The following is a 26,756-nucleotide window of genomic DNA, read 5'->3' as shown; positions in this document are numbered from 1 at the left end:
TCTATAAATCCAGTGCAGCCCTAAACTATATATTGCAATAAACACATTACATATTGTATGATTCCAGTACAGTCCTGACTGATTGTGTTAGTCCAGAACTGTCCTATCTATTGTAAAATTCCCGTACAGCCCTAACTTATTGTGTTAAGTCCAGTACTGCCCTAACTATTGTAAAAATTCTTGACAGCCCTAATTTATTTTGTAAGTACAGTGCTGCTTTAACATATTGTGTAATCCCAATACATCACAACCATATTGTATGATTAAAGTGTAACCCTTACATGTTGTGTAATGTCAATAAATCCCTAGCATATTTTATAATTCCAGTAATGTTCTAACGTATGTACACTGTTAATATAGACCTCAGATATTATATAATCCCAATATACCTCTAATGATTCATCAATCCTTTAATATTGCATGTGTACAATACTTCCCTAACATATTTAATAACTTCAATACAGCCCTAACATATTCTATATTTCCAGTTTAATCCTAACATATTGTTTGTTGCAAATAAAACACTAACATAGTGTATAATTGCAATACATTCCCCTAAATATTATATAATTTCAACACTTCCTTAACATGTTTTATAATTCCGGTAAAGTATTTATATAAAAAGCTACAGAAACAAGCTTAGTGCCGAAAGTTTAAACATTAACCCCGTATAATTGCACAGGGTAACCTCCAAAGACAAAGAACACAAACGCTAACAATCACAAACTAGAAACATGGCACAACAGCACAAAACTCCACAAACAACACAGTACATAATTGTTAAAAACTATATTTATCTAGTTGTATTCCAAGCATCTTTATAATATCAAAAGAGACTTACTCTCAATATTTACTATTATGATAATTTGTCAGAGTTTGTCAGATTGGCAATACATATAAGTTCAATCAATTTTCATCAATTCGTTTCGCCAAGAAAATGTAGCATTCTTATTATCATCATAAATAGTCAACCTTGATGAAATCATGGCCTATGCGAGTGTTTCTGTGAGAACCACTGAAATTATCCTTGTCCTTGTCTTAACATACACAATTTTAATAAATGAATGCATTTGCTAATGACTGGTGACAACTTGTTCTTGTCTTAACATACACAATTTTAATAAATGAATGCATTTGCTAATGACTAGTGACCACTGCGGAAAATGGTTGAATATACGGGAAAGAACGGTCCCGTACATCTTGAATATACGCGCGTGTTCGGACCCGTACACCCAACGTGTACGGGACCCGTACATACATACGTATACGGAACACCACGTGAACGGACTTCCGTATATCCATCCACGTACCCGTGGATATACGGAGTTATCAATGTATATACACTTTTTTATTTCTTTCACGTGTTTTTGAAGAAATACATATTTTAAGCGTAGCATATTTTGGCAAAAATATATGTATGGATGTACGGAGCCCGTACACTCGCATGTTCGGGATTGATATACGGACCCCGTACATGCAACGTGTACGGGATAGATTAAAGGATCCCGTACATGCAACGTATAAGAAATGAATATACGGACCCCGTATACGCAACGTGTACGGGATGAATATACGGACCCCGTACACGCATGGTGTACGGGATGAATAAAGGACTCCGTACACGCAACGTGTACGGGATGGATATACGGAGCCAATACACGCAACGTGTACGGGATGATAATATGGAGCCCGTACACGCAACGTGTTCGGGATGGATATACGGACCCCGTACACGCAACGTGTACGGGATGAATATACGGACCACGTACACGCAACGTGTACGGGATGGATATAGGTCTCTGTACACGCAACGTGTATGGGATGGATATACGGACCCGTACACGCAACATGTACGGGATTGGAAAACGGACTCCGTACACGGGTTGACCTAGGTAGGGTTTGACCGTGTTAGACACGTATGACATGAAATAACAAATACATGCTGTTTTTTTTATAAAACCTTGTTTATAGACATAGGAAAAACTACTATTTATATAAATTCATAAGATTTAAAAATAGCATGTTTGAGTAATCAATGTTAATTGTCCTTCTAAATCTGCCTTAACATAATCATTTCATTGTGGCATTTGCTCAAACAAAATGTTGTATGATTAAGATTCCACTGTCTTGTCAAATAACAATTAAAACAGGCTGTTAAAACAAACATCCAGAAAACATTACACAACTAATATGAGCTCCATTCCGCTATTTCTTGGCTTCAGGCACTATGTCAAATTGCGCACGGACATCAGGTCACTGAAAAAATGAAATTATACAGACACAACAAGCTTATGGCTTACAGACATTTGAAATGCATATTTGATATAATACAGCAATATGGCAAATTCATCACCATTAAGTTAGAAAACCCCATAATAGAAAAACATTAGAAAATGTGACACAACCTAAATATGTCTAAGTCTAGACTAGTTAAAGATGCACTCTTAAAGCATTAAAAACTGAAATCTTTGGCATCTTTTTTAGCAATTTACTGTGATCTTTGTGCGTGAATTGAATAAATGTATACAAAAGTTAGCTTAATCTGTGATAATATAACATTTCTATGAAATATTTTCAATGTATGCCAACTATTATTTAATCAAAGTTAATTCAATACACAACTTGTATTAATTCATAAAGGCATACATATTTATTATTTTGTTTCCCCTGAAATTTGTACAAGCGAGCCAAAAATTGTCTAATGTCAAAATGTCAAACCTTTTAGATTGATATCTTTATTCTGATGTGCATTTATTCTACTTTAAAATTATTTTAAGCGCGCAATGCTGTTCCTCAATTTAAATTTTATCAGAATTAAAGTTCATCCGGTTGTTCAATGGTTCACGTTCGAATTATAAGTACCAATTCACGGTTCACAGACATGATTACTAACTAATAATCGAAGTCCAATCAAAAATAAATAACAATTATATCTTATAATATGCTAGCTCGTAGTCTTACCTCATTATTGTTGGGTATTCTTCCTTGTTGCTATTTGGCTTATGTAATGATGTAATGACACAGATGATATCAATTCTCGCGCTTTCTGCATCCCGCTATTAGGACTGGCTAATGTTTATACGCTCTTGATTGGTTAAATGACCAGCAGCTAAATATTGGCTGAAACTTACGCATTTCTTGAAAATTTTAACAGATATTAAAATTGCTATATTTACTTTTATCATTATAATTATTATTATTATTATCATTATGTTTTATTATTATCATTATCATTATTATTATTATTATTATTATTATTATTATTATTATTATTATTATTATTATATTTATTATTATTATTATTATTATTGTTATTATTATTATTATTATTATTATTATTATAATTATTATTATTATTATTATTATTATTATTATTATTATTATTATTATTATCATTGTTATTATTTTTATTTTTATTATTATCATTATTATTATTATTATTATTATTATTATTATTATTATTATTATTATTATTATTATCATTATTATCATTATTATTATTTTTATTAGTGTTATTATTATTATTATTATTATTATTATTATTATTATTATTATTATTATTATTATTATTATAATTTTAATTATTATTATTATTATTATTATTATTATTATTATTATTATTATTATTATTATTATTATCATTATTATTATTATTATTATCATTATTAAATTATCGTAAATTAAAATTATTACGGTCGCATAAATATGCATAGCGAAAATGAAAATTGATGTTGTATGGCTAAAACTGGATACTACTATCTCTTTAAGAAAAAATAGAATTTTCGGCATATTTCCACATAAGTGAGATCATTATTGTGAGTTATCTTTATGACTAAAGTGAAGACATTGATGCCAAATTTAGTTGATTATGAGACAAAACTTAAATAAGTAAAAGTTGTCAAATTTAAGAGAGTGCAACTTTAAAGATAGGACATCTTTATTGCAACTCCCTCATACAAATGGATGGGTTAGGGTCAACCGCTATCAATGAGAATAAAGTTAATAATGGGAAACAAACATTGAAAAAGTTAGCTTACAATTAAAGCCGTTGAAAATAAATTTAGAAAAAGAATATATCTGGTTTGCTGCTTCTAAAATTTTGATTTAATTGTTCAAATGTTGTTTTTTTAAACCTCGAAAATGAACAATAAGTTTCAATTCAGAACTTTTAATATCATGCAAACCCGAAATTAATAATTATTGTTCTTGATTTTAATAAGTATTCAGTCTAATTTCTTTAAAAACAGATGCCTCTTATTTTATTTATGACCTCAGAGCTGATTTTATCAGCATTCTTCAAAACAGTTGTCACAATTGTTTTAATACAATAATTAGTGAGATACGGAAGCTGGCTATTTATATATGTATATATTCTTCATTATTTCAATTTATATTTAATTCGGTCAAAAAAATTGCCCGCAGTCTGTCGAATTAATTAATAACTTTTAGAATTTGTGTGTTTTAGTTGTATTTTGTATAATTTTATGACCAACTGGCCATGAAGTTTTTTAAAGCAAATGATCAATGTCACTAATTGACATAACGCGGGCTGTCAGTCAAACTAGCTGGCCAATACCCGATTGACCAATCAGCGTCCAAATAAGGTGTGGCTTATCAGTTGCCCTTTGCTATCTGCCATGACACCGACAATCTGCACTTCAGTAGTATAATACGTTTTTTTCTATAAAGTTATAACAAATGTGTGCTTTATGATTGATAGAAAGATTGAACAAATAAGGAGAACCAAAGCACTGATATTAACAAAATTACATTGATTTTGACTTCATCTGCATTTCTTTTACATACATAATAATAAATGAGTATTTTAACTGCACTCTCACAGATTGACCGTTTTGACAACATTTTTTGTCTTGGAATGAGCCATTTTTGAATAACTTTCTGGAATTCAGTGATATAAGACTGCTGACAAATGATCAGATCACAGTGTTTCATATTTAGGTTTGAAAATTGATATTTTATGGCTAAAAGCGTTACAATAATACTAACGCTTTTTAGAAACTAAATATTTCGGCAGTTTTGAAAAAAGTTGAGATCTGTTATACATAGAGTCATTTTATATGACTGAAATGAAGCCTTGATGCCAAATTCAGGAGATGAGACAAAAAATGTTACAATTGTCAATCTTTGAAATGCATCTATAAAGAGCGTCTTTATTTCAACTCTCTCATACCAATGGAAGGATTAGGCTAAACTGCTTTCAGTGAAAAGGAAGTTCATAATAGGAAACAAACTATGAAGAATGTAAGCTAACAAAAATGAAATTAGAAAACTTGAAATTAATGAATATTTTTGTTGTGTTTAATTAGTAATCAGTCTCTTTTGACGCGTTAGATATGTTCTTATTTTATCAGCATTCATCAAAGCAGATGTCACATATAATATAAAATTGTTTGAATACAATTATAAGTGAGATAAACCTGCTGGATATTTATTTATTTATATATTTTATTTATTTATTAATTTATTTATTAATTTATTTATTAATTAATTAATTAATTAATTTATTTATTTATTAATTAATTAATTAATTAATTAATTAATTAATTAATTAATTAATTAATTAATTAATTAATTAATTAATTACTTTATTTATTTATTTATTTATTTATTTATTTATTTATTTATTTATTTATTTATTTATTTATTTATTAATTTATTTATTTATTTATTTATTTATTTATTTATTTATTTATTTATTTATTTATTTATTTATTTATTTATTTATTTATTTATTTATTTATTTATTTATTTATTTATTTATTTATTTATTTATTTATTTATTTATTTTATTCATTTATTTATCATTATTCTATTCATGCATACTATGATAATAATATTTTCCGCAGTTTTAATTGGAAAGGCCATAAAAATACCCGAAAAAAAGACAGTGATGACACTTCTTTAATATATTAGGTGACTTCTTTCAGTATAAAAACAACATATACTAATTATGCACCCCATTTCTTCTGTCACCCATTAATTGAAACAGTTGTTTTTGGCTTTATCTGAAAAATGTATTAGTTTATTCCTACGATTTACTAAAAGTGATATAGCCTGTGTTTATTTATATAAGTCCTAACATTTAGGAATGAACCCCTCCCCTCTTAACCTATATGCCCCATTGGTATATTCATCATATACGGGGAAACTAAACATTCCCGAACACTAAGCGTTTAAGGGAAACACAACATGTCTGTGTTTTTATTTTGTACGGGTAATGCTACTTGTATATTTTCGAACATATATAACGTACGGGATTGGTACACGCCAGTATATTCATCATATACGGGAAATTAAACATTCCCGGGCCCTAGCCGTGAATTTATCCACACAGCATCGTCGAATTCAATTATTCTATATCATATAGATGTCATTGTAATTTCTTCAACTGCTGTTAAAACACATAAAAGCGTTGATATTGATACAAAACGCGACTCTTGTTACTCTGCTATACATGGAAAAACGAATAAGTCAATGGTATATGTAATAAATGTTGATCGTATCATATATGCTGTCAAATGTAACACCACTCAGCATTGTCAAATCTTATTCTTCTGTATCATGAAGATGTCGCTTTGATTTCATCAGAGGCTGTTAAAACCGAAAAAGCATTTACAATTTCTACAAAACGTGACTCTTACTTACATATTCCTGTTTCTCTGCAAGTCAATGGTATATATGAGAGGCATTTTTTATTAATGATTATTTCATTTGTAATAATTATGTCCGAAGGCCCAAAATCGCGCGATGCGGCTCATATGTTGTTCATATCATATATGCTGTCAAATGAACGAAAAATTAACCTTACTTGATTACAAAATTCAAAACTATTTTAAAGCATGGGTGTACGGGAAAGAGTACACATCTGTATATCCATAGTGTACGGGAATTGTTACTTTTCCGTACACGCACAATATACGGGAAATGTATTAGCCCGTATACTCATCGTGTACGGAAAAGGTATAATCCCGTACTCTTAAAGTTTACGGATGAGCATACATTCCCGTACACTCAACATGTACGGACACCATACATGTCCGTCCGCTCAAGATATACGGAGATGTACAGTGCCGTACATTCATCAAAATATTTTTACTACTAGTCGTAAATTAACCATTCCATCATTAGCCGAGTCTCATTTTTTTTATCATAAACGTGTCGCTTTAATTTCATCAAAGGCTGTTAAAACCCGAAAAGCCTTAAATTTCCTATACAACGTGACACTTACAAACATATACTAGTATGCTCTCAAAAAAACACACCAAATTACCTTACTTGATTACAAAATTCAAAACTATTTTATAACATGGGTGTACGGGAAAGTGTACATTCCAGTATATCCATGGTGTACGGGAAGTGTTACTTTTTCGTACACTCAGCGTGTACGGGAACTGATATATTTCCGTACATCAATAACATACGGGAATTTTACACGCCCGTATATTCATCGTGTACGGGAACGGTATAATCACGTACACGATGAATATACGGAAGAACATAATTTACCGTATTTTCAACATGTACGGAGACCGTGCATGCCCGTACACTTATGACATACGGATATGTACGGTGCCGTACATCCATCAAAATAGTTTAAGTACTAGTCTTTAGTCAATCAACTCAGTATTGTCCAATTTATTTTTTGTTATCATTCAGACTTTTTTTTAATTTCATAAAAAGCTGTCGAAACCCATTAAAGCATTCAATTTTCTACAAAGATGATTTTTACTGACACCATCCTGTTTTTCTACGTAAAAGTATTTTTTTAGTCAATGGTATGAATGTCATTCATATCATGTATGCTATCAAATTAAACATCCAAAGACCTAGATTAATTACATTTTTTTAATTATTATAACACGAATGTTAGGGTTAGTAAATGCCCGTAAATCGAATCCCGTATACTCAAGATGTGCGAGTTTAATGAATATACTGGTCCGAACACATCCGTATATTCAACATCTCGTACACTTACCGTGCACGTTGGATGTACGGGTTTTAGTACATTTAAGTAAATTCAACAATTTCCCGCAGTGGACAGTGTGACATTTCATTGCTGTTTAAGTACATGTTGAATTTAACAGCTATATTTGGACGTGATTTCATCCTCAGTGAGGAATTTTAAGATGAGATATTCAAATTATGGGTCTTTCGAGGATATGAATTGCACCAATGATTATCTGAAACCAAAGGTTGTCTGTTGTGGTGCATTAATTTACTCGGTTGGTTTGACCTGCTGTGTACTGCACGGCAAAAACAATCCGCAACGCTTTTGGCGAAAAATAATTATGCGTCGTGTGCTGTTCTTCAAATTTAGTATTAAAGTCATGTAATATGTTTAAGCACGGCCTGGAGATAAAATTCAAATAATCACGTTCATGTTTTGTCACATGAAAACGTTACGGTTAGGCAATGTGATGAATAAAATCATTTAATTTGGGAATTGAAACCTGCAACGGTAAATATGTTTAAAATATAATTGTAATATTATTATGATGCCATTTACACTGCGTATCGCTTTTTAATAATTGAATAACTATTTTATTCGATAGTTTAAAATGACGAACACAAACTGTAACTTTGGAAAATAGAATTATGACAGTAGGTCAGCGGAAAGCAGTCAAGAGATAGCAAATACTTGTCGTGTGTTCAGAAAGAGAACGGCTATATTATTATAAGACCAAGCAACGGCGTCGATAATAGCGTCGGCGACCAGTTAAAGGTTAAGGGAAAGCTGCCTTGTCCATTTAGACATAAAATGTTATGACAATCATTAAATTTACTTTATAGTGTACACAGTTGTTCATCACAAATCATTTAACAAAACTTATTTTTTGCCGACATTCAAATTATGACCCCAGATTGACTGACGAGTTAAGGGTGAAATGTTAAGAACAGAACAGAACAGATAATTTATTCACTTTAACTGTACATATGAGTATCTTGTCATTATAAACATATTGTATAAGATATAAACACAATTGAGCATTTGAAAACCTTTCCAGTCGGGCAGGCAATGAAGCTTAAACAGCAATGAGAATGAATTTAAATATATTTCTTTCAGGAATATATTTTTATAGTACATATGGGCCGCGTCGTCCGATTTTGGGCCTTCGGACAATTTTCTGACACCGTCAGAAAGTATGGGAAAGTACTCGCACCTGTTTTGACTTTCCGTCGACCAGTATGTGAATTGTTTTGTTGTTTAATGAAAGAGCACTTTGCATTAAGCAAATGAAATGGACCAATTCGAGGTAAGTAATATCTTTTAATTTATTTTGCAGTTATTTTGAAATCTTAGTGGACGTAAATTAATAAATACATGATAAAAACTATCTCCGTGAAAAATCCGCTTTGGAGTCTGCATCAGTTCGTCCAATTTCCTTATTTTACGCTGAGGAAAATCGAAGTAATAATAAAGTTTACGCAAATCATGAAAGTGCTTAAATGTACAATTTATGCAGAAAAACAATATCATTTTTCGAAACCTAAGTTAAGTATTAGTTCCATAAGTATTCAGCGAATAAATAAGTAATACAGTTTTGTTTACGCTCAGTTGCTATAAGCGACGCTGAAAATCTATATTTAGAAGTATTATTTAATGCCTGTGTTAAAACACTATTTATGAATAACGGGGAATTAGCTCAGTAGGGAGCGCGTCGGATTAGCTTTTGAAAGGTTTGCGGATCGATTTTACGATATGCGAAACGTGTGCAAGTCGGCTTTTGCCGAGATATTCGATCTCAAACTAAGAACAATTCAGGAGCATCTGAACGAAAATGGGCCCGTTCCAAGAGTGCAGGGAAACACCGGGAGAAAGCCCCACAATGCAATTAAATATGACGATGTTAAGTTTGTGGTTAACTTCCTTCTTAAAACTGTAGAAACAGATGGTCTCCCTCAGCCTGCGGCACCGAGGGGCAGCGATGGTGAGGCGCCTATCTATTTACCATCGGACAACACAAAAATTGGCCTTCATAAAAAATATCAGGAAGAGGCCGATAAAGCCGGTACAAGAAAATTGGGCATCACCAGCTTCGAAGACATATGGAGGCAATGTATACCACGCATAAGGTTAAGTGGTCCTCGTGACGATGTTTGCCAAACGTGCGAACTACTACGGAATAAAATAGTTGACGCCGTCCTAGAACAGGACAAGTTGGATGCATCATCTGCGTTCCTAGAGCATGTGGAGGTATCTAACGTTTAAATAGTAAAACTTATCTTGTCAAGGGTAACAAAAATAAAGTTTAAATCAAGTATCAAATTTCCATACTCAATTTATTTTATAAGAAATAAAAGTTTGTCTGTTACATACATGAAGTAAGATAACTTATTGCTTATTGAAATATTTTAAGCAAACAACGTAGTCGATACTGCAATTGAACAATCAACGAAAAATTTATTAATAAATACATAAGTAATGCTTTTGTTTTAAATATAATTAAAGGTCGCACGTAGGGAAAGAGAGGTGTACAGGGAGACACTAAAAGAAGCCGCAGACGAAATGTCCTCGCACGTCCGGGTCATTGGTCCAGTTCCGGTGCTCAGCTGTCCGGAGCTAGTGCATGTGCACTACACTTTTGACTATAGACAAAATGTTACAATACCACACCAAAGTCGTCAAATGGGACCATTGTATTTCATCACTGGTCGAAAAGTGCACATATTTGGGGTTAGAATCGACAGCACAGGAAAACAGTTCAACTATCTCATTGACGAAGACCAGTCGATTGGTAATAATATCATCATCAACATCATCATCATCATCATCCGCATCACATCATCATCATCATCATCATCATCATCATAGTCGTCATAACCCTCATATCATAAATATCATCATCATGTCTATATATCGTTATCTGTATTAATATAAATCGCAGGGCCGGACGTAACAGGAACGCATGGACCGAATTCAGTTATAAACATGCTGCACGACTGTCTGCAACAGCACGGTTTTGATGAGAGTCGCTGTGTCATCCACGCAGATAATTGTGGAGGTAACCAATAAATGCAATGTGAAACGTACCAATATATTATGAACATGGCTTTTCATTCATGTTCAATAATTATAAGAGACGTATATTAATGGTAATCGTAAAGTTAAAAGTAATAGTGTAACAAACATAATGTATGATTAGATTATCTTTTATTGTTAACGGTAGTTCAATAAATGCTTACGTTCGTATGTATAATGCTTCAGGACAAAATAAGAACCGGTACGTACTGGCATACCTGAGTTGGAGGATTCAGATGGGGCTGCACGAGGAAATACTGCTACTCATGCAAATACCAGGTCATACAAGGTAAAAAAGTTAACTTTGTTTTTTGAAAAATAATTATGAAAAATGGAAATAAACGGTACGGTGTTTCTGCCCCTTCGAAACCCTTCTTGAGATGATTTTGTTTACAACTCTTTTTGTGTCTAAAAACTTAGCCCAAGTGCTGTTAAATGAACGGTTCATATTTATTTTCATGCAAATGCATTAGGTGCCTGGTAGATAGCGGGTTTGCCAACATAAAAAAACTATTCCGACGGTGCGATGTGGAAAGCCTTGCGCAGCTAGCGGAGGTAGTCGACAAATCTTCAAAAAGCAACGTTCCCGTGCTGTACAAGAAGACAGACGGCTCTGAGAACTGGGCTTGGTACTTTTAATTGTTACTTTCTCTACTAAAACACTTACACCTATTTGTTTTTAATATGTATGAATAACACAATAATCTTAATATCTCAATAATTTAACAGATACAAACAAATTGCAGGTTAGAGTGGAAGTCATACCTACAGCTCGATTTTTTGCCGGTTCGAGGTATTCAAAAATATCAATCGTTCCGTTTCTGCAAGGTCGACTCTTCCACAGTTTATGTAAAACGGACATCCGGGGAACCAGAAGCAAGGGTGCAGCTCATGAAACGGGCCGCTGTCCTTCCTCAGGGAATGCCAAACACAGTAACGCCGGCCGGTCTTACTGCAGAAAGACGATGTTACCTAAGGATGCACGTACGCCAGTATGTGCGTCCAGCGTGCAGTGATTCAACGTGTCCTGAAGAATAGATTGACAGCTTGTTTGATTTCAAATCCATTTTTTTTCGTAATGACAATTGATAACGGCTATTTGAATTATACTTACTTAGTTACATATATATTTATTACATAACTTGTCATGTATATTTTGGTTTTGAAAGCACATTGTTAGATATTTTGTTGTTTTGTTTGTTATTTAAATTTTATTTTAGTTTTTATTCATATTACAAGAACGTCAGCTAAAAAATAAAATTGACGTAAATCATTTACAAGACTTGTTTCATTAAAACTATCGCACGTTATGTTGTTTATATAACAACGTCATTCCAACGTCGTGACGCTCGCTTTCTTATCGACGCGGATTAAAAGACCACGAACTTTGTATATATCAGTATTTTGTGCATATTTTTGAAAACGGAAAACAGATTTGTTTTCAGAAATTATTTAGCTTTCTTACTAATGAAAAACCTCAAAATATGCAAAAAATGTCCGAAGGCCCAAATTCGCACGACGCGGCTCACATAAAACAATTTAAAGAGTATATTGAATAATATGTAACGCCTCATTTCTGATATGATTTGCATTTGTATGGATCGTGCAAAGGCATTTTTAGTTTTCATGTTTTCAAGCTTTTTTGGCAAAATCTGCAATACATAAACCTTTGGCGATGACTAATTCACGTAGGGTGTAATATGCATTAGTTAAAATATTGGCAAATACAAACGAAAACTTCAAGTACATTCTATAAAGATATATATTTAAATAGATAAAGCAACTACATCAATAATGACAGAATGTCTCAGCATAGAAATATAATAAGACAATTATCTTATAGTTAGATGCCTCTCTATTAAAACTTACAAATGATATTATATCACCAGATCATTTTCAAAACTTTACAGCATTTATGACCTGTAATTTAATTATAGATATTAGATTTTAAAAAAGAATGGACTATCGTTAGCGACACGTGGTCTAACTTAAAATAAGGTTTTCTGCCGTTAACACACTTCTATAAACATCCGAAAACGGACATTTCATAATAAATAGTTATTAAAATAAAATCCAACTTAGCTAACAATTTCATAATAGCGATTGACAAAGATTTTGGTAGACAGTTGAGACAAACGTTACACAGGTCATGTTTAGAATGTTCCGTTACAAAAACAAGTAACATATAAAATTATCATAAAGAATATTAATTAAGCATAATATATGAAAGTCCTAAGGCAGTCTGAACGCAGTGGACACAAATCTTGCCAGACATCATCACTGAGTTACATAAGTTGCTTTAATCCTATTGGATAAGACATCCCATGTGACATTCATTAATTTCTGCATGAAGCATTCGTGTATGCAAATCAGCGTATTAATGTTCATAACCGGGCTACTTTCTATTTACAAAGTTTTTTACATGTGTATTTTCCTTCTTATAAATATTTGGGGTTAAAATTAAGCAACAATTGAACAATAAACCTTTTTAAAATATTGATCTTGTATTATTTTTATCATAAATGACAATAAATTGATTGCGGAGAACTGGAAGCTGAAAGTTTCTCTGCAGCATAGAGTAAACATGGCAGATGATCTGTCAGAATTTGCCTTGTTGAATGATCTTTTTGGTAGTTTTGAGTTGTTTGTGCCGGAATTGAGAGTACAAACAGCTGCTGCTGTGATTCCTCCTGAAATTGAAGAACTGATGAACATTTCATTTGATGATTTCTCTGAAGTTACAAATACAAATGAAAGTGAAAATGAAGATAAGTTAAGATCTAGGTCAACAGTATAATGAAAGTACTGACATGCCGACATTTTATGAATATAAACAACAGGGCAGTAGGTTTGGTGGTACAAATATTGTCCTAGGCAAGGAATAATGGAAGATACATTTCAGAGTTTAAACAAGTCGCCTTAAGGTAAATATATTACCTGAAAAGTGCTGTTAATCCGCTTCGAAATGGGAAAAATTGAGGAGTTGGCAGCCATTTCTGGTCAAATTGTTACTAAATCTAGCTCCTCGTGTCTCCAAGCCGATAATGTATTCATACGCGTGGGAAGGCTACAAACTACTAGTAATTATCGAGTGATGAATTGCGATTCTTGGATAATAGCAAAATGAAAATGATCTTTTATTGTTTTGATGATGTAATTATAAGTTTTGAACATTATTTTTCTGCGTGTAATTGATGTAATAATTTGCATAAACACCAGAGGTGTTTATGTGTAAATTAGCTGTAATATTTCCGACACTTCATACATCCATGAAAAGCAGAAAAAACGTTTAATTCTTAAGTGTTGATTAAATGTATCTTTCTTGTACAAAATATGGGAAGATGGTCACTAAGACCACCTGGCAAATGTATCACATTATAACACATTTCCTTCAGTTGTTCTTTATTTAATATGATATAACAAAGATGAGGCTATCCTAGTAGTTTACAAGTTTTAAAATCTAATGAAACAAAAACAATCAATATCACCAAGAGACTCTGATCTAATATTGGATAAAACAGACCAAAACATTTCTAAAAGTAATTTTGTTTAAGTGCTATATGCTACAAACTAATTTTTCAGATTTTTTGTTTCTATATATCGGAAACGGATTCATCGAGTCAGGTTTCAGAGAAGGCAATTCCTAAAAATCTAATTAAAGATGCAAACTGTTTGATTTCAGATAGTTTTGGTAATACTAATCTAACATTGAAATGTTTAAAATTAATAGATTTTCAGTAAAACAGTTAACGTTAAATTGTGAACACATATGTCTAAAATGTTCAGTGTTGTTTGTTTCATAATGGTTTCTTTGTTGATTAACGTGTACACTTTTAACAATAAAACAGATTTGGTCACTGCTGTTTATTTTATTTAAATATTGATAATCGGAAATATATCGGGAACATTTATTGTGAGTCCAGCCATCACATATATCACAATTTATGATTTTACTTCTGGAGGTAAATCCTTTTGAACAAATAACACGTTGGTGTTTTGGTTGTCTCCCTCTTCCATGTTTAGAAAGTCTATTCCACAGTTTATGGAGGTATTTGAAGTGGGAACCGGTTGAGAATGAACGTCGCATTTCATTCTTAGGTTAAAGCAAATGTCTTGATTTTCACAAGCATTGTAAACGAGTAGAAACGCAGTGGTAAACATAACCCAGTTTTACCTAGGTTAATTGTAAAAACAACAATTTGGAATTATGTTTCCATGATCAGTCCAATGCGGTAATCACATCATGTATTTATAAAGATAAATATATTTATGTGTAGTCATTGTTTGTTAGCAATATTGTGACTGATTTTTGGTATATAAGGCTTCTCGAATTTGTGCCTCTTAACATTTTTGGCTGCTTTGTCTATTTATTGTATTGTTTATTCTGTTTAGAAAACATTCAAACTGACCTTCGGTCGATGTCAGCTGTTTATGTTCTGACGTAGTGATACAATGAACATTTTTTATGAATTGATCATTTTGATAATCTCGGTTGCAAACACCTTGCATACATATATATGTAAACTTACGGTCACAAACAGTGATTATATCACCGTATACTTGTTTTAGGCAAATACTGAAGGCAGTGTACGGATTGTATATAAGATGGATGATCTTCACTACAACACTTTTCCCGGTTTAAGATTAAATGTTATTATTACTTTAATTTATTATAGCTTGAATTAAAAAAAAAACACACTCAAAAAGTCTTATATTTATTTTCCACGAGGAGCTAAACAACGGTTTTGAGTACATGTTAAAAGTAATGTTTAAACGCACAGGGTAAATTTTAGTTAAAAAGATGATATTTGAGAAATTCGTGGATGTAAACCTGTAGAACATTGAAAACGAATTAAAAAGAAAAATGTAGTCGACAATTTTGTACGCATGTGGTGTTATACATTAAATTCCATCGTTAAGGTATTAGCCATGTAATACAACTCGGGAAACATCGGGTAACATCGACATATATCGCCACTCGCAGTAACAGATCGCGACGAACATCGGGCGTATTCGGCCTGTACAGGATGTTGCTATTTTTAGAAACAGAAGGTATTTCCCGGCTATTCATAGGTCAATAATGGAATTTCTACATCGTAGGATTTGGAAACATTGTGATGTTTTCTCATGAATATACGTTTAAAATAAATAAACATTAAAAGTACACGCTGACAGTTGATTACGATACATCTAACAATTTGAGTCATTACAGTAAAAAATGGATTATAAGTGAAATATACGCGTAAGAGAAGATTTCTCTCGAAAAAACGAACTTTCAACAATCGGCATGGAACTGGGATATTCAAATATTCGTATCAAAGGGCTCTGAATGTAAGTATCCTTGAGCAGTTTTGTACGTTGATGTGTTCAAAAACGTTTGTTTTTTAATTTATCTTTGGAATTCTTATATCATTTTTATTAGCTAAATGTTTAGACTTATGTACATGTTACATATTTCTATATGTACTTATGTACATAACTTATGTTTAAGATATGATATGAGTTTGTAATCTTTAAATCGATTGTTTTATCTTAGAAAAATATTAGACTTAAATTTTTGTTTAAAAATGATGTGTTTTGTTACGTGACCTATTTCTAACATACCACAATACATGTACATGCCCGTTATTTGTTTACAATATTCATATTTTCAAAATTAACCTGTGAAAAAAAGTTGTATATGGTTTGCGGCTTGAAGCCGCATCTGCTAGGACACTATTGACATTCATTGGCTTGGTGTAAGTCTCGTTAAAACCCCATACTGTTGTGAATCATTATCAACCATATGCACAACAACTACACATTTGTGCCTACCAACCCTTACTCTTGGCTAAAACAGATATTAGTGCAGAATGTATAATACTTGTGCATTTGTATTTTACGGTGGTAGTTTCTGCTGGTTGATAATCAGAAGTCTTATTTCTTTCAGGCAGGAAAATGACTGAATATTACTAAGTCAACAACACTGGGTTATGAAGAATTCCAGCCTGCATTAAATACTATGTTGGATCCTTGAGAGCGGATTTGACAGCCATGTCCATCCACAAGGCAGTCGCATCTGATCGAGATAATGTGAGTATTTCATATAAAACATATTTGACTTGGTTTTTGTTTTTATAAACACACTGTATTCAATAATCAAGTGGTGGTGGTGGTGATGGTGGTCAAGTGGTGGTGGTGGTGTTGGTGGTGGTGATGATGATGATGATGATGAATTTTATTAATAAATTTAATAATTTTCTTTATAGATATACATGTATGTATCAGCTTGTTGTTGTTTTTTCAAAATAATGTCGAGAAATATTTAACTGTTTGTATTTTATTTTGTATATGTATGGCAGTATAATTATCTATAATAATTAGTTAGAAAGGCTTTAAAGTACAACTTTTTTCCTTTACAGCACTAAACATTCTTGATGGGTAAAGTACCTGAAGGTGCATGAAAACCAAATCAGCATTGACTCAGCATTGAGTAGTTATCATCTGTGCATACACTACAAGTACAAAGCATGGGAACAGAGCAAACTTCAACTGTTGAAGAGTGAAAAATTATTGTGAAAAAAACTAATTGTTAGAATACCAATGACAAAATAAAACAGATAGACATCAAATTACCCACAGAGATTGTTTACATGTTATAATATTAAAAAACAACAACATTAGTTGAGATTTTTCACTCTGATATTTTTGGAGGGGCGAGCCAACTTAGTGTTCTTGTTTCTTCACATATTTTAGTTTAAAAGTACACTTATTTGTTTTAAACTCTGTATTCTGAGTTAGTATCATAAGTAAAATTCATTTATTTGAAAGAGTACATTTTATGAATAAGTCCAATTAAGCTTTATAAATTTTTACAAGAAAAAGGTTGATTTTTAAGCATTTTATTAGCTATAAAAATGTATGGTAACATGACATTATGTATATTTTCTTCAAAACTGGACGGTAAACTATCATAAATTGTCTTTTAAATTGTTCAATAGACATCATAGATAATATCTTAAATGATTTCAGCAGCTTGCCTTATAGTTAACTATTTTTTATGAATTTTATAAAACTGCTATATATTTTCAAACATCCAAAAACTGCTCTTTTCCGAAGAATCATAAGATCAATCAAAATGATTTTTTCCATGTGTATAAATAATGTGTTCGTTTGAACTTTAGTTTTCTGTTAACTGAAGTTTATTTTACCAGAAACTGTTGTGTTTATTTCATAATCTCTGATAATGCGAAAAAAATTCAAATATAGGCAAAATATTTACTTGTCGCTCTTTGTAGCCCTTGGAGTTTGGGGGTGGGTGTAATGAAACATAAATAACTTTTTTAATTCACGGTAAAACATCTTCAAAATTTGGATAAAAGTCCCATAGTGTACCGTGATTATAACTATGTTGTCGGTTAAAGCTTTTAAAAAAGTGTGTATTACGCGGCTAATACCTTAAGTCAAGACAATTTAAGACTTTGCTTATGTTTCCCGATCTTCTGTTGTCTTTTGTGACTGTAAACTCTTTGTTGGTTCCTTTTATTAAACATATTGTTCATTTCGACCTTGTTTTCTAAAGCTTTTTAGATAACAGTTTTTACCTATTAATTAAGCGAGAAACTGTAAACAATAATTAACATAACTGTTTAGCATATACCATTTAGATGACTTTTTTGTTTTTTAGTCAGGATGTTTAAAAAAAAACACGTAACAGGTAAAGAAAGTGGAATTTTGCTTGACTTTTACATGACTACAAGGTCATTTCAATCGCACGGATGCAGTAGGAATACCATCATAGGAAAAATCACTTTACAGTTAGTTTTAAAATCTTGTTCAGAAGGAATATGAAGTTGACAATGTGGTCAACTCATGTGTAGACATACTACATGATTAAAGTATGAGTAGTGAATTTCGTTGTTTTGTTTTTTTTTCAAATGTTTATATCATATTGGAGAATTTATGGAGCGGGTTGTCGGCGCTCTACGTACACACGTTATAATATGGAAAAAAAATCATGTTTAGCTTGATTATTATAATAATTTTATGATAATAATAACTTTATTTTATGAAAATTACACATTCAGTAACATAAGTATCTTCTTTACAATGTGGTCTTAAATGGATTCTGCAAACGTATCAGTATACATTTCTCATTCAAACAATAACAAACACGCCGACATTCAAACACAACATATAGAAAATAAAATTACTTCACTTAAGTATTAAGGCATAAGACCATGCAAAAACTTATAGATATTAGTCCAACATTGAATTTACATCTACTTTCAAACGATAACTAACCTAATTCCTTGTAGAATTGACTGGATGACGTTTTAACAGGTTTTCTTAGAATTATTTTGCAGCTTTTTTTCTGAATAATAGATATTTTACGTATGTGTGAATGTATACATCTGCTCCATATAAAACAACAATAGTCCATTGTTGATAACATATACGCATTGTAAAATAGTTATTGACTATCATAGCTTTAGAGACAATTAATACGTTTTAGAAGCGCTATTTTAGAATTCAGTTTCCTACACACATTATAAACTAGTTGTTTTTTTCAATTAAATTGGTTACCAATAATAACTCCAAGAACTGTATGACTTGTAACTTGTTCAATAGTCGTATTAATTAACAGCAATGTCAGGGAGATGGGTTTTGATTTGTAACCTTTGTTAATCAACATGCATTTTGATATTTCTGAATGAATTAACATGTAATTGTTCAAATACCAAGACGCTACTGAATCCAAATCATTCTGCAATGTTTTTTGAATATCTGCCACTCTATAACCCGTTGCAAAGTGGAATCATCCGCAAAGAGGTCAATACAGGAATTATTGAGTGAAAGGTATATATCATTGATGTAGATCAAAAAGAGAAGAGGTCCTAGAATGGAGCTTTGTGGAACACCACTTTAAAGAAACAGAAAAGTTTATTTTCTATTTTCTACAATTACGCATTGTCGACGCATTAGTAAGTATGAGGTTATATGCTTTAGGCTTGGATCATAGAAATGATATAGTCTCAATTTATGTAGAAGAATATCGTGATCCACCAAATTGAAAGCTTTACGAAAATCTTGAAAAACAGTTTCAACAACCTTAACAAAATCAATATACTTCAACCAATCAACTAATCGTATAAGAGGTTTTTGACATGTGTGATTCTGACGAAAATCGGATTGGAGATCATGAAATATATAATATGTATCAAGATAGCTTCTCAATTGGTTGGCGATGTATTTTTTCAAACACTTTTGAAATTGTAGGAAGAATTGAGATTGGCTGATACTTGCTGAGATCGTTTATGTCAGACCCTTTGTGTATTGAAAAGATATACGCATCTCTGAGGTGGTCTGGAAATACTCCACTTAAATTGCTGCTGTTAATGATGGAGGTTATAGATCCAATAATTATATCTACACAATAGTTAAGAAACTTAGGTCCTATTCCATCATGTCCAGATGCCTTTGAGTAATTTTAACTGTCTATAATTTTATGAACTTCAAAGATAGAAATCAATTCGATTTTAAAGTATTCATTCTAAAGTTTATTATCTAACACAGATTTGAGGTTTAAAAAATAATTTCATCATATTTTACTTTCTCAACGAGATTTTGGATGTTTGTTAAATGGGAATTCATAGCACGTAGTATGCTCTCAGCTGAACATACATATCTAGAGATCTAGATATGTATGTTTAGCTTATTGAACTAGTCTGGGCCAGATTAGAGGCTTATTTGGTTCGTAAATGAATTTACATTATTCCATAGATAATTAATACCTTTATTTTCCTTGATAGTGTAATGAAATTGAATTTTACTTTTTAGAATTAAATGTGTTACTTTATATCTTTGCTTCTTGTACTTATCTAGTTTACCTTTATTTTTAGTTTGTTTAGTTTTTGTAACGAAGCCTAATTGGAGTTTTTATATTCTCATTGAACCATCCTGGTAGATGGAGTGATTTTACCCTCTTACATTTCTTTGGGGCATGTTTCAAAATAATTTAAGTTTATTATTGGTTAGAAAATTTAAGGCTTGGTTTGGATCTCAGTGTGTTTCAGTGTGCAATATATTTGAATTTATTAAATCTTCCTGAAATGCATGTATATCCAACTTCTTAATTTGTCTATACTCTATGTTTATATAATCATCTTTTGGTGATACATTATGAATATGTCAAGTGAAACATACAGGATAATGGCCACTGAGCGATTAAGATATAGGATTGATATTTTATTTCCCATTGATACGAATCCGTACACAGTTTAAAAAACAACAACTATTTTACATTTTCAGAAACCACCGGAAGGTTTCAGCTGGCTAATCGCAAATTCGGCAAAATCCTCACCCATAAAATTCAAATTTAAATACATCTATAGAGTCTTAAAATTAATCTGAAATGTACCTTTTCATCTATATCAGTCAATGATTTTAAGGGTTTGAGGTAAGCATGACCCGAAAGCAATCATTTAACCATTATCGCGGTCAGGGTCAACATATATTGTCAAATTAATCAATGTTGTAATTATAAGCAGCCACCTTTAAACCTTCGGTGAATCCAATGATATTAACATGAATATCGTCTTTTGATAAGATGGATACATTAATGCACAACTGAATTTACGAGATAACATAATTCAATTTGCTACAGTCATTAAGAGGATAAATACGGTTAAGGCCTAGCAGTCACTAAACCAAAGACAAAAAAGGACAAAAGCAACAAAAATATTTTCTAATCATAAATCATAATATGTGACCAGTCACGGGATTTTTGGCCCGAAACCACTTTTTGGGCGAAAATGAGATATGAGTAATTTCTGACTGTACTATTCTTTAGGATAAAAATTCTGAAAAGAAAATTCAAAAATTCCCATTTTTAACGAAATTATGACAAAAACTAGAAGGGCACTTGGTTAAGAAACAGCTGGAAATTCGGTAAATTTCAAGAATTTATTGAAACATTTGTATTCACAGATGCAATGAATATTCATCACTACAATATAAACAATTCCCACATTATAACGACAACAATATATTTTCAAAACCATTCTAAAATATTATTGAGAAAATAAATGAAAATTAATTGGTTACCATGGCAACCTTTTTTGAAAAATGCGTTTTTGGGTTAAATTTGCATTTAAATATACAATAAATGCCATATGAAGCATTCAATAATAATTGATCTGTTAATTGATATCCTCAAACCTTACTGTACATGGTGTATGAATTTGACATAAAAAAAATCCGAATAAATAAAAACTGTTCGCCAAGTACCGTAGCTTATTGGCAATTTTTCACAATAAATTGACATTAGGTTGGAACTTGCACCTAATACAAACCAATGTATATCTAGAAGTTAAAGTATGTTACCCCTGTAATTTACTATAATTTATCTTATTTGAATGGTATTTAAGAGTTTGTTTTTATCCTGGTTACCATGGCAACTGGCCACAAACATAATTATAATCACACCAACTTTACCAATTTACCTCAAATGTGATTTTTGTGTAGTCATTCATTGCTCATAAAACATGAAATGGTAGTATATATGTACTCTTAATTTAATAAACATAACAATCCTACACAATTTACACTATTGTAAAATTAGATCAGTTAATAAATGGGCACATTTACATTTTACAAAAATGAATACAATTTATTTAACATACTAACTACTTAGCATGTACACGTCATTATGTAGTTTCAAGAGGTATGCAATTGGTCACATAGTACATGACAAATTATATTTTCGATGATTATTCATAGGTAAAAGTTAAAGCTGAAAATGTTTATAGGGTTCAGGAAGGTTTTAAAAATAAAGATATTGAAGAAAAACTGAAAGGTTGCTAAGGTACATTTTATCAGGCTGTGAAGTAACTAATATTTACAAACAATACTATAAATGTCTTCAATTCAAGCATTTATAGGCTTCAACTGCCAGATTGTTTTAAGTTTGTATTAATAATAAACATATAGTGGTCTCCATTATGGCAGAGGGGCTCTACCAACAAAAGACAGGGTGTAGCACCCTTCTATCAATCATTTGCTAAAACCACAGTTTTTCACTCAAAATCACTGGTAGCTTCATTTCACATGAACATGTTTTTTATTGAATTAATAATTGTCAATAAAAAATTGATGTACATGTTCATCAGCTCAGTAATGGGCTCATTCTCAAATCTTATATTTAGTTTATAAAGATCACATATCAGTATATTCGTGTTTTCACTTATTTAAAGGATCAGAGCCTTTTTGCATTAAGTCCTTTTAGTTGGATGCGTTCAGGGTACTCTCCATGGAAAAGCCATTGTTGTGGGTTTGTCAATTTTAACTTCAATCTCACTGTCCTTGGCATGCTCTCTCATGAATTCACTCACTGGGTTGTTAGCTGAAGTTCTGCAAAATAATGTTCATATATGTACATTACTTAGTGTTTGGAATAAATTATGCAAATTAACTTGAACATCAAAACTCACATATGAATAAAATGGACAAAATATCTAAAATTGTTTTTGACTTATTTCATAGATATACATACACAGGCAGTGATACAGTCTATAATACTTTTGTTATACCTGAAGTGATGATAGTTTGGAATGGACTTCAGGGGTCACTTGGTGTACTCCAACCAGTCAAAGAATATAACCAGTTTGCCAAGGTCATCAATCCACAAAGGATGTGTGCTGCCTCCATTTGGTCTGAATAAATAAACATGTTGTTTATATTAGGATATAATACCTATTGTTTTAACACAAGCTTTCTTTTACATTATAAGGTATTATAACCAACTTCAGTGTTTAAATAAAGTACCAAATGTCAATATTTATATACACAAAATCCTTTAATTTGGCTTTAAATCAACATTTAAAGCACCAATATTAAAAACAAAACAAAAACAACAACATTCTTACAACTTACCTTCCACAGACCAAATCTCACACAGGACTGAACTTTATGTCACCTGCTTCCATTTAAGTAAATGCTGTGTCTCTCCCTTCAGAATACATCAGACCCTTAAACATAGAATTACATACAATTTATTGAACTGATTGCCTTCAATCCATGACATTTAGAGAATAAAGAGAACAGGTTTAAGCCCAACTATTTTTATAAGACTATTAGATGCATATTTTGAGATTTCTGATTACTTGTATTGAAAAAATAATAAATGTTACATTGTTATGTTATTCTAATGTTCTCATGTGTCAATATGCAGTGCATAAGTGATGTATTTCAACACTGCTTTTGTCAATCATACCCAATGCTGCATTGTTTTTATTCCACCAAACACAGTTGTCAATGTGCAAGTATGCAGAGTCTTCTCTATATGGATGATGTTGAAAATGAGGTACCACACCATTGGCCACATAACATCATAATTGTATTGATAGTTGGCCGCGGTAAGATGATCAGTCATCATAAGTATGCAAAAAGAGAATATCTGCTGGATTTTGATCTGTTTACATTTTCAATGTCAGACTGTCAAATTTCACTTCCGCTTTCTTTTCCTGCGATTAATTTCCATTTATTTGACCGAATTTAGAATATATTGCATTACATTAAAGATATACACATTTGTAAAATTATATGCTTAAACAATGAAAATAATTCTACTTACCAACAAATTCCTAATTTGATGTAAATGCCATTGGTTCAGTTTGATCTACATCCTCAAATTTGGGTCAAAATATAGCTCATGACAACTACGGGAGATAACACCAAAAGTAATAAACAATACGAAAGAAAGTGGTTAAAAAACACTATTTCTATGAACATTACATTGTAAAGAATATATTTGACTGAACAATCTAGGGTGACAAAATGTTTAATGGTTGTTTTTACGATAAAAACTTCATTACTTTCTTATTTTTTAAGGCTTCAACTTTGCGCACGTTTTTCTCGAAATCGAGGCTATCGGTTTCGGGCCAAAAGTCTTATGACGCGTCACATATCTTGATAATACTAGTTGTTCTTTAACAATTCATTTTTCGGTCGCTAGCAATGTTGAATTGCACTTTGAAAGTTGCCATTGATTATGTCAGGCTTAGCTGTCCGAACGGTTTCAATTCGGAAACTAATCTAGAGTATCGGGTCAAAGTGGCCCAGTTATCAGAAAGTCCCAGTTAAAAGATATTTTGTTTTAAAGGTTTAAAATAGTATTAACTGTATATATCTTTATTCCTTTCATTTTTTTCATCTTTTTGCGGCCTCGAGAATCCGATTTTACCCATAGAAGGGACTATGGGTCGGGACACTATACACTTAAATTTAATACATATCATATACATAAGAATACATTACTACTTAGTTACCGACGTGTATGTATCGTACACGTGTATAAAATCTGAGATTAATATTTTAAAATTCGAACGCAAAAAGGGTATCAACATAGCAAAATAGATAAATAGTTGTTTAATGAGATACATCAGTGTAAATATCAATATTCTACTCGCAAATATGTTGTATTCGAAAGCAATACCGTTGTTCACCCCTCAATAGCGTAATGAGTAAAAGTAATGCAACTGACAGAATGCGATATATCAGCGAAGTCGATATAAACAATAAGTAAATGCAGTCCTTTTATTTCAATCATTTAACATCCTCCAATCGGAATGTTATCTTTAATTCACAATTTACCGAGCGTTTATCACCAGGTATGTTATGAACTCATTCATAATTTTCATCAGTTGACATATATCATGAAGACAGTCAAATGGCGTATGGTTTTCTATCAGAAGGTTTGTAATGAACTACTTTCTATTAGTAATTCTACTAATTTCATACTTTTTATCAGTTGACATAACTCATAAAGACACTTAAATAGTTGAGCAATACCTCTATCTGTCGGAGTGTTGGAGTGACAACATCCGAAAGCGATATTTACGTTACTTAAATAATAAACCTAGCCTCTCACTCAGGGTGTGACATAAGAGAGTTTACGAAACCAAATTTGTACCTTAAGTGTATGTACATGTGATCTACTGCTAATGTATTTAGTGATCCAGGTAAGTGACCATTGTATTTGTTTAGACCGACATGTGTGAACGCAAGAGTACAGTGACATAAGCGATTATTAGCGAGCGCATAAGTTAACATGATCTTAACACTTAACTGGAACGTTTACATCTACGTATAGATATACATACGTGTAGGCATACTTTTATGTCATAATTTGTCTTTAAAGCATTTAAATCAAAATGTAAATTATATAAAGGTTTTTTAATATGAGTTTTCATTCGGTATGATATTCGCAGAAAAACTGCCAGTAATATTCTGGCCATGCAGGTGTTGCTATAATTTCACTGATAATCTCAACACTTACCGACATGAACACTTCTTCTCCAAATGTTCAATATCTAAAGGTGGGTTCATTTAATGTCCATGAAACGTGTGCAGGATTAATTGGAATAGTTATAATACTTGGATTGTTCTCATACATTAAGAAATACGTGGTTAATTTAGCAGAATGAATGTGATAAATATCTTTGGTCAACATTGCACATAAGTGTTTAGCTCGACGATTCGAAAACTAAGGAGGGCGTTTAAACTCTAAATGGTCTAAATCGACACCACTTACTGAATACCAAGAAACTTATATATTTGACTGCAGTTACAAGTGACAAATTGCCTTCGTAATTAAAACAGTTAGAATTCAGATTCATATCATTACAATTCTACATCATTCTAACCAGCGTTTGACTGTAACAACATATTGCATGGT

The 26,756-nt window shown here is 31.6% G+C and overlaps 1 protein-coding gene and 1 long non-coding RNA gene across 2 annotated transcripts; one reads left to right on the top strand and one right to left on the bottom strand.

The window, feature by feature from the left end:
• The first annotated feature begins 9,721 nt into the window (after positions 1–9,721).
• On the top strand, positions 9,722–12,079 carry LOC128221404 (uncharacterized). The gene is made up of 6 exons (XM_052930016.1): positions 9,722–10,216; positions 10,472–10,757; positions 10,908–11,024; positions 11,228–11,330; positions 11,515–11,670; positions 11,788–12,079. Exons 1-6 carry the CDS (start codon positions 9,722–9,724, stop codon positions 12,077–12,079), a joined length of 1,449 nt encoding a protein of 482 aa, XP_052785976.1.
• Positions 12,080–21,971: 9,892 nt separating this feature from the next.
• Positions 21,972–24,739, bottom strand: LOC128222349 (uncharacterized). Its single transcript, XR_008259129.1, has 4 exons — positions 24,654–24,739; positions 23,954–24,048; positions 23,611–23,733; positions 21,972–23,431 (listed from the first exon to the last, which is right to left on the bottom strand). It is a non-coding gene; the product is annotated as an uncharacterized LOC128222349 (long non-coding RNA).
• Positions 24,740–26,756: the final 2,017 nt, after the last annotated feature.

The sequence above is a fragment of the Mya arenaria genome, chromosome 16 (genome assembly GCF_026914265.1).
Source record: "Mya arenaria isolate MELC-2E11 chromosome 16, ASM2691426v1".
Taxonomy (NCBI): domain Eukaryota; kingdom Metazoa; phylum Mollusca; class Bivalvia; order Myida; family Myidae; genus Mya; species Mya arenaria.
Note: the sequence above shows the minus strand (reverse complement) of the source record. Positions and strands in the feature narration are given on the sequence as shown.

What these genes read in the sequence shown, in the direction of transcription:
- LOC128221404 (XM_052930016.1), top strand. Translation starts at nt 9,722, where the DNA reads ATGCGAAACGTGTGCAAGTCGGCTTTTGCCGAGATATTCGATCTCAAA. An exon ending in CGTTCCTAGAGCATGTGGAG is followed by an intron (nt 10,217 to 10,471) that starts GTATCTAACGTT and finishes ATATAATTAAAG; the next exon opens with GTCGCACGTAGGGAAAGAGA. An exon ending in GGCTCTGAGAACTGGGCTTG is followed by an intron (nt 11,671 to 11,787) that starts GTACTTTTAATT and finishes AACAAATTGCAG; the next exon opens with GTTAGAGTGGAAGTCATACC.